This window comes from Aquila chrysaetos, chromosome 16 (assembly GCF_900496995.4).
Source record: "Aquila chrysaetos chrysaetos chromosome 16, bAquChr1.4, whole genome shotgun sequence".
NCBI classification, from domain to species: Eukaryota; Metazoa; Chordata; class Aves; order Accipitriformes; family Accipitridae; genus Aquila; species Aquila chrysaetos.
The window spans coordinates 4,970,875-4,980,005 of NC_044019.1; the positions used below are offsets into that span (position 1 = coordinate 4,970,875).

A 9,131-nucleotide genomic window follows, 5' to 3' on the forward strand; every position below is an offset into this window, starting at 1 on the left:
TCGCTGTCACCTTGGGCTGGTGGCCAGCTGGACACACAGCAAGCAGAGGGGTGAAGGCCACTCTGCTTTCCTCCCCGGGTCTGTTTTTCTATGTAGCTCCTGACATTTCATCTGCATCTTTCCCCTTTTTCCAGTTAAAACCCCCTAATTGCTGTCCTGGGCTTGCCCTGATGGTGTATACAGAAGGATGCAGGGATGCAAACGGCCCCCATGTCCCCAGGACTTCCCAGTGCTGCCTTTGGTGGGGACACCTTGGCTCCTGTCCCAGGAGGGCAGGGAGCACCCAGAGGGGCTCTGGGGTGCCTGGCAGGGTCTCACCGCACCCCATCGCCCCTGCTTGCTGCAGATGCTCCCCCTGCTCGCAGCACACCGCATGCAGCAAAGCCTGGCTGCAAACTGCCACGCAGGGTGGGTGGGAGCGCAGGGATACCCCCAGCACCCATCACCAAGCCCCCGATCCATGGGGCACCCACCCTTGTCCCGGGGGGATGACCCTGCCATGGGGTCCCACAGGGGTCTGGGTCCCACCCTGCTCCCCCCACCCCGAGCCCCGCAAGCACACGGCATCGGCACCCACCCTGCTGTGGGTGGGAAAGGCACCCATGGGTGCCCATGGGGGGGGGCAACATAAAACCACGCCTCCCCCTTGGTCTAGCCCCAGCCAAGGGAAGGACGGGGCTTTGCCCGTTGGCTGCCTGCAGCTCCCTGCCCGCCCACCAGTGGTATTTAAGCCACCCGTGGGTGCAGGGCAGCAGTGTGGGTTGGGGTGCACATGATGGAGGAGCTGGGGTGGCTGCTGGTGCTGGGGGCTGCTGTGCTACTGGGTGGGCACCTGCCCTGGCCGAGCTTGGGGGGGGGGACGGATGCTGTGCCCCCATCGTGGGGTGATGCCATGGTACCCCTTAGCCTGGGCACTGCGGTGGTCCTGGGCTGCTGTGGGGGTCCTCGCCCTGCGAGGGGGCTGCATGCCCACAGCAGTGCAGGGGCAGTGGGTACACTCTGCATGTGGCATGGGGGGGGGTGCATAGGGTTGCCCCTCACACCCTGGGGTGTGCGTGGGGGCTTTGGGGTGCCCCTGAGCTGGTTGCACCTCAGGGAGAGCAGGGATGTGTGTGAGGGCTCTGGGTCAGCCAGAGGGCTGGTGGAGGAGCGGGGACCCCCGGCTTGGGGACCCCCGGTCTCTGCCCTGCCAGGGCAGGTGGGAGCCCTCCCAGCCCTGCCACCAGCACAGGCTCCCCTGGGTCTGTCCCCCTCTCCTGGGGGACAGTGAGCCAGGGACCAGCACCGCTGCCAGCCCCCGCTGGGGAGAGTTGGGTAATCAGCAGCGTGAAGGGGTTTGAGTCTTGGTTTTGTTTTTCTTCTAGGAGCAGAGTGCAAGGCTTCTCTGGAGACACCCACATTTGGGGACGTCTACCATGTCACAGGTACTGCTCGGGGATGGGGCACCCCGCTGGGACGGTGTCACCGCCGTGCTGCCCGAGGGGGTCCCAAACCTCCAGCCACCAGCTCCCACCCGACGTGCCGGAGCCGAGGAGGCTCCAATTCCCCCGTGCAACCTGGGTGCTGGGGTGCATCGCTGCCTTGGGGTGCTGCCGGTGGTGGCCATGGGTGGGAGAAGGGGGATGATGCTGTGGGGCCCCGGGGTGCTCCCTGCCTAACCCGTGCTCCCCTCCCGGCTGCAGGCTCGGGGCAGGGGGGTAGGGGGTGTCCCTGGGGCTCGTCCCACTGCGGCTCCCCGATCCCAGCCCCTCTGTGCCCACAGGAGTCATCAGCCTGCCCTACGCGGAGATCAGGGAGCCCTTTGAAGCCTGGTACAACCTCACCGGGGGGAAGAGCCGCATCGAATACTACGGCGGTGGGTGCAGAAAGGGGTCCATCCCCTCAACCCTTCACTATCCCCCACCTTCTGCCCCAGGGCCTTTGGGTGCCCCAGGAAAGCCCTGGAAGCCATCACCATGCCAGGAGCTGAGGGCTTGGCTTGACCTTAGTGCTGTCCCTGTCCCAGGCCAAGTGGTCACCTACCAGTTCGGGTCCATTGAGCCCTTCGGCGCCAGCTTCAAGGTGACACCCGAGACCACAGAGACGGAGGTCAACGTCCGCAAGTGCTTCCGCATCAACGGCACCGACGGGGACCTCATCGCCCCGCAGAGCGTCTTCCCCAGCCTGGAAAACTTCAAGGTGAGCCCCGGGCATGGTTCTCCAGGATGAAGGATGGGGCAGGGGTGGGGACAAGGGACCCGCATGGGTAGAGGGTGTCTGACAGCTACCTCCCTACAAGGGCAGAGCAGCCTTCCCTGCCTGGGAATGGGTAAATACAAGGCAGTATGCGGCCACGGGCGATGGAGGGGTTGCATCCAGCGTGCCATGATGCAGGATGAGCTGCCATCACTGTGGGGTGCCCACCACCACAGTGGCGGTGCCGGCGTGGCACCCCGGTCCCCGACACGTGCGCTGTGCCCAGCGGGTGCGGGAGGAACGGTTCCGCGGGCAGAGCTGCGCCGTCTGGCAGAACGTCTCCTACTGGGGTCTCAAGAAGAACGTCTACACGCTGCGGGTGGGCAGCTCTGCCCGCGGCCCCGTGCCCCTGCACTACGAGGTGCACGGCTTCAACAGCCTCCTGGGCTCCCACTACGACAAGTACGAGATCGACTACTCCTCCTTCAGCCACCGCTTCCCCGCCAGCGTCTTCCACCTCCCCGAGGGTGAGTGTCCCCGGCCACCCCACAGCCCAGCCTGCGGCCGGTGCTGCCACTGAAATGCAGCATCCCTTCCACCTTTTTAATTTGGTTTTTGGCGTTATTTTTTGCAAGAGCCTGATAATTTGGGTGAATCGGTTTGGCTGGGAAAAAAGCAGGGGAGAAATCGAATTAATGTTGATAGCTGGGGCGATGCGGGTGCTTTCCCAGTGCTGGCTCCTCCGTGCAGGGTGCTGGGTGGGATAGTGGGTGCTCAGGAGCCAGCTCTGGTGTGGGTGCAGATCCCCCCTGCATGAACGTGTCTATACGGGATGGACAGCCCCAATGGTTTTGGGGGTGATCATGCCGTGCATCCCAGCTGGGGGGGCCAGGAGAGCCCGTCCCCGCTCGGGAGGCATCAGCCGCTGTCCGTTCCTCGTGGCAGGGGTGCAGTGTGAGCAGTGGCCCGTGGCCGGCCCCGAGCACCGCATCGTGGCCAACCCCATGCAGGAGTTTGTGGGGAGAGTGCCAGAGATGGACCACGTCCACCACCGCCTCTTCCACCACTACAAGGAGCGGTTTGGGAAGAGCTATAGCAACGAGGAGGAGCACGAACATCGCAAGCACACCTTCATCCATAACATGCGGTACGGGATGCCAGGGGGATGGATGGGCTGCTGGGGCTCAGGGATGGAGTAGCCAGCGCGGTCTCCTCGCTCCCCTCTCGCAGCATCGCTGCTCTGCCGCAGGTTCGTGCACTCGAGGAACCGCGCCGCGCTCTCCTACACGCTGGCGCTGAACCACCTGGCCGACCGCACGCCCCAGGAGCTGGCCGCCCTGCGGGGCCGTCGTCGGAGCGGGGCTCCTAACAACGGGCAGCCTTTCCCCACTGAGCTCTACGCCGGCCTCATCCTGCCCGAGAGCCTCGACTGGCGGCTGTATGGTGAGGAGGGAGCCGGTGCCGCTGGCGTGCGAGGCCAGAGCGTGCATGAGGCTGGGGGTCAGCTGTGCACGCCAGGGTTTGCATGGGGACAGCCAGCATCCCGCACTGCTCTGTTAAACGTGTCCCCATCCCGCTGTCCCCAGGCGCCGTGACCCCCGTGAAGGACCAGGCCGTCTGCGGGTCCTGCTGGAGCTTTGCTACGACGGGCGCGATGGAGGGTGCCCTCTTCCTCAAGGTGAGAGCGGGGCCATGCCCCACGGGGACAAGCTGGGGTGCTCTGAGAGTGCCTGGCCCCATCCCTGCAGCGTGTCATCCCCCCCAGACCGGCGTGCTGACCCCCCTGTCCCAACAAGTCCTCATCGACTGCTCCTGGGGCTTCGGGAACTACGCCTGCGACGGGGGCGAGGAGTGGCGAGCCTACGAGTGGATCAAGAAACACGGCGGCATCGCCAGCACCGAGTCCTACGGGCCCTACCTGGGGCAGGTGAGGGTGCCACCCCCTCCCCAATCCTTCCCCCCAGGCTTTCCCAAAACAGCCATCAGCCCTTTGGCAGCAAATGGAGGCTTTACTTCGGTTTATGGATGTTCCATCTGAGCTGCCCCCCTTCCTCCTTTCCCCTCGCTGGGGTGGATCAGACCCCCCCCCACCTGCCCTGGGACCCTGGTGCCACCTCAGCTTCCCCCGCCAGAACGGCTACTGCCACTGCAACCAGTCGGAGCTGGTGGGCCAACTCGCTGGCTATGCCAGCGTGGAGCCGGGCAGCACTGCGGCGCTGAAGGCTGCGCTGGTCAAGCACGGCCCCGTGGCCGTCAACATCGACGCCTCGCACAAGTCCTTCGCCTTCTACGCCAATGGTGTCTACGAGGAGCCCCACTGTGGTGAGTCCAGCCGACCCAGGAGGCTCCACGTCCTGCTCTTTGGGGCTGGGATAGGCAAAAATATTTGTAGCGTGGGATTTACCTCCCCGCTAAGCTCCCAGCCAGGGGATACGGGGCCACTCGCTGCATCGGGAACAACCTCCAGCTCCAAGGCATGGGGACTGAGATGGCTCTGTTTTCTTCTCTCCTTACGGCCAGGAAATGAGACGTCGGCGCTGGACCATGCAGTGCTGGCTGTGGGCTACGGGGTCCTGCACGGTAAGAGCTACTGGCTCATCAAGAACTCCTGGTCCACGTACTGGGGCAATGACGGCTACATCCTCATGGCCATGAAGGACAACAACTGCGGTGTGACCACCGCTGCCTCTTTCCCCATTCTTGCCTGATGGTACATGGTCCCACATGTGCCCGGTCCCCTCCATGTCCCCCTGGGCAGCTCCAGATGGATGGGAGACTGGCAGAGGGATGCAGGCCCTGGGAAGTGGCTGTAGGGCAGAGGTGGGCAGCTCAGCTGGGAGGTCGGAGGATGCTGCCAGCCCTCTGGAGAGGTATTTTATCATTTTGGCAATAAAAGCCTGTAGAAGTGATCCTGTCTGTCATGCTGGGGTGTCTTCTGCCAGCCTCAGCCCGTCCCCTGCCAACCACAGCCCTTGCTGTGACTGCCTTCTGCAGCCCTTTGTGTGATGAGTTTCACCCAATGCTCAGCCCAGGCTCACCCCTGTTTGGGTTACGTGTACCCTAACCCCAGAGCTTTCAGAACCCAGAAGTGCCAGTACCCCCTTCAGCAGCAGAGGGAGGGAGCCTGAATCCAGTCTTAGAAGCTGGGCTGGGCTCAGGGCCCTCCTGTTCCCAACTGGACTCGGGGACTTGGACCGTCCCGACAGCCGGTGTCACGCTGGGAACAAGGGAGCTGCCCCCCTCCTCAGAGAGCGGTCCCCAGTGCCTGGTGCCCCTCAAGACACCTCTGCTCAGCCTCTCTCCAGGCTCCTACATGGGTCAGTGCTTGGTGACTCGGTTTCCCCACCCATCTGGGGGGAAAGCAGAGCTTCTGAGGGTCTCCATGCTGCTGCCAGCAGTCCTCAGGACGGAGGGAGCCCAAATGGACCCAAAGGAGACCCAGCTCATTTCATCCAGGACACCTCAGGGGGGTTTTGTCCAACCTCCTGGGGAGCAGCTGGGTTTGGAGCTGCCACCCCAGAGCTGTTGTGCTCCATTTGTCTCCCCTTGCTTCAGTGCTTTACCCAAAACTGCATGGCCACGGGGAAGCCTGACCAAGAGCCGAGGGGCTCACGAGGCCGGTGTTGCTCTTGGGGTGTCCAGGCTGGATATCAGTGTGGTGTGAAGGTTCATTCTTGGGGCTCCGGTGCCCTGCTCACGTCCGTCCTGGGGATGCAGCCAGGTAGGCAGCACCAGCAGGAAGCCCAAATCTCTCAGGTGAGAGCTGTTGGCACTGCCAGGCTCTGCCTTCCCAATTTGAGAGCCCAATTAACAGCTGGCCAGCTGGGGAGAGGAGCCTACAAAAGAGGAAAAGTCAGCCCTGCCTTGTATCAGCATGTTCACGGGCTGCATCTTCCCCCCAAAATGAGTTTCTGGTAGCTGAGAAGCGACATCCCCCATGGCTACACCCTTATTTTGTACAGCTAAAGGCTGGGGTCAGCCACCGTGCTTCCCCGCCGCAAGCGCTGGCCGGCAGCGCCCAGGGAGCAGAGCTTCCTTCTAGGCGATGTGATTGCTTCCAATTGAGGGTGGCAGGTCATAATATTTTCTTGTTTTCTTTCACTTGTTCACCTGCTTATTTTACAATTTGCTGCACTGATTTCTGAAGTGGTCTTTAATCATTCTCAGCAGGGGTGCTGACTCGAATTCATGTCTGGGAGAGAAACGATCACTGCGCAGGAATAATGTGGTTTATTCTGTGGGAGTCCAGGTCTCCAGATCTTTGATTCTCTTGACTGCAGTCAATAAAACATGCTTTGACTTTCAGGGAACCGTGACTTTCAGGCTCCCTTTGGATAGGTGATGTTCTGAATTTGCTGCTGAACACGCAGGTGGCTTTGAGAGCTGGAGGTTTTGCACCCCCAGGAAGCATTTAGCAGGAGCCTGAAATTTTGCATTTGTGGCATTAGGGATAGCAGTTCTAAGCATGGGTAGTTAAGGATGGCTGGGAAGTTAAAAAAGACCCATTTATTATATTTGAAAAAGGAGAAAATAAGAAAGGACGTCCCTGAAGAGAGGTTTGCTGTTTCCAGAGCCAGCTTTGGGTTCTGGCTCCCAGCCCGGGTGAGCTGCGACCTCCAGACTTCCCTCGACACCCGAACCTCAGAGTTGCTCCAGGTTTTGCCAAGCATGGCAAAGAACAACCACTCTGAATCCTGCATTTTATTGAAAGCAAAGCTGGTCTAAAGGTAGGCATTTAAGGTTTCCTTTGGAAGAGGCATGTTGCCTGTGTATCCTGCATCTCCATCTTTCCAGCTATGTAGGAAACTCCCCAGATTTGATACCTTGATGGTGAAGTATCAGTTAAGGCTGGTTCTTTACAGGGAGCGAGCACTGCCCTGAGAGTGAAAGTTGAGAGGATTTGGCACCTACCTCCCATATGCCCCCTTGAGAATCACATCTTCTTCTTGGTCTGCAGCGTGATGTAGTTCAAGATGTCTCCTGAGGTCAGCTTCATCCTGAAAGCACAGGATTGGAGGTAGTCCTCAGTGGCTAGCTTCCAGTCCTGCACCCTGTCTTCTGCTCAGTATTTCTCATGGTCCTCTGCTACCTTCAGGGTCTCCTCCTTGTTCAGCCACCCCTGCTTGGCACCTGCCAACCAAGAGTTTGGTGCTCAGGTGCTTAAACTGGGCATGGGTAATGTCTGCCTGCAAGCAGATCCCTTTAGAGCCAGTACAAGCTGATGGTGGCTTTCATTCTGGAGGTGGGAGTCCATTTGGGCACCTCACAGGCTTTCCTGACCCTCCAAACAGCTCATTTGTCCTGCCTCATGCTCTCTTGATGCTTCTTTAAGAATTCACCCATGAAGATGCTCACCAGATGGTTGTCAAAATCATCACCTCCCTGGTGAGTGTCCCCAGCTGTGGCTTTCACCTCAACAACATCCCTGTCTATGACAAAGATGGAGATGCTGATGCCCCTCACGGCCCCTATTAAAGATGAGGACATTGCGCTCTCCATCAGAGACATGTTGTCTCATTGAAGCCCCTCACCACAGTGATGCCAGCAATTACCCCAGCATCTTTGGTGGCCCGGTTCTGGGAGTCGCTGAGATAAGCTGGCACAGGGACAATCACTTCTCCTGGCTGCCCCGCATCAACTCATCCCCTGGGATGGGAATGGGAACATTGGGGCAATCCTGGCTCCACGCTGGGCTCCGATCCACCCACTCTTGCAGAGCCCAGCACCGGCCAGGACACGGGGAGCGAGCTGAGACAGAGCACACTGCCGCAAACAGCTCCCGAGAGGTGTTTTGTTTCCAGTGAAACGGCCTTTCTGTGGGTGAGAGCATCCAGATCTGCGGGATCAATCTGTCCACACATCCAGAAATTCAGGGTGGGCTGAGTTTGCCAAGCTAAATTATTCTCCGAGGAAGGGCGGCTGGGATTTCAGCTGGGTTTGGTTTTTCGCCCTGCCCTCGGCTGTCCTGGATACGGCACTTCCCTCCGGAGGCAGCTGCGCTCCAGTGCAGACCTCTGTGCAGCAATGCCAGGTGGCCAGAAAATGTGCTCCAGCCCAAAAGCTGGCTGCCTTTCAGTGCTGGATGAATTATCTGTGAAAACCTCTTACGGCTCGCACAAAACAAGGTAATTATTCAGAAAGCAGGGGACATGGAGAGAGCCAGAATATGAAAATATTATCTGTTAGTGATTTACAGAGAACCACAGACGGTGTCAAAGAACAGCAGCTGAATCAAACTTGCTTTGGCAACTTCTTGGCTCCCAAATGCTCCAGACGACCCGGGAGGGCTGATCGTGAGCTCCCAACAACACTCCTACACTCCGGGGAAGGGGCTCCTGGGGGTCTGGGTCTCCAGAGCTGGGTCAGGACAGAGCCAGGTGGTTCACAGAGGGAAAGGACACGTGTTACAGAGCTCTGAGGTTTTAGGATGGCAAAGACTAGGACCCAGGAGGAGGCCATCTCACTTTTGCTATATAATACAGTAACTGGAGCTTTTTTGGGGTACAAATGGTTGCATCCAATGTGATCTGAACGGTCTTTCAAGCTCTGCAAAGCTTGCTAGCGAGGCTATCCTGGAAAATCACTGAGGCAGTGGCTTTCTAAACGTTTCTTATTACACTTCCTTCGGTAGCAGCTTTACAAATGCTCTTCCTTAGCCAAATGTTTTTCCCTTGGCGACCGTGACTGCTCTGGCAGGTTTGTTGTTCACATTCTGAAACGAAATCGTTCCTTTTCCTTCAGCTCGAGAGGTTTGCAACTCCTCCTCCCCCCGCCCTCCCCCCTGACTTTTAGGAGGTTTTATTTCTTGTAACAGATCGCTGGCGGCGTTTACGTTTTCCAGGTGCGCTGTCAAACCCCAGAAAGCTGGGCAGCCCCAGTCCTCCACCTCCGCCTGATTTCCCCAAGAACCTCTCCTCGGAGCATCGCAGCCCCTGAGCAGCGAGGAGGGTTTTGTT

The 9,131-nt window shown here is 59.4% G+C and overlaps 1 protein-coding gene across 1 annotated transcript; it reads left to right on the forward strand.

Annotated features, from left to right (window-relative positions):
• The first annotated feature begins 775 nt into the window (after positions 1-775).
• Positions 776-4,969, forward strand: LOC115352067 (digestive cysteine proteinase 1-like). The gene is made up of 11 exons (XM_030039723.1): positions 776-824; positions 1,365-1,424; positions 1,763-1,855; positions 2,006-2,178; positions 2,462-2,702; positions 3,121-3,322; positions 3,425-3,618; positions 3,762-3,853; positions 3,941-4,102; positions 4,308-4,497; positions 4,696-4,969. The coding sequence occupies exons 1-11, from the start codon at positions 776-778 to the stop codon at positions 4,881-4,883; spliced, it is 1,644 nt and encodes a 547-aa protein (XP_029895583.1). The 3' UTR covers positions 4,884-4,969.
• The last annotated feature ends 4,162 nt before the right edge of the window (positions 4,970-9,131 follow it).

Bases quoted from the DNA above. Each gene is read 5' to 3' on its own strand.
- LOC115352067 (XM_030039723.1), top strand. From the start codon at position 776: ATGGAGGAGCTGGGGTGGCTGCTGGTGCTGGGGGCTGCTGTGCTACTG. The intron at 1,856-2,005 runs GTGGGTGCAGAA...TCCCTGTCCCAG, and splicing joins CCGCATCGAATACTACGGCG to GCCAAGTGGTCACCTACCAG. The intron at 4,103-4,307 runs GTGAGGGTGCCA...TTCCCCCGCCAG, and splicing joins ACGGGCCCTACCTGGGGCAG to AACGGCTACTGCCACTGCAA.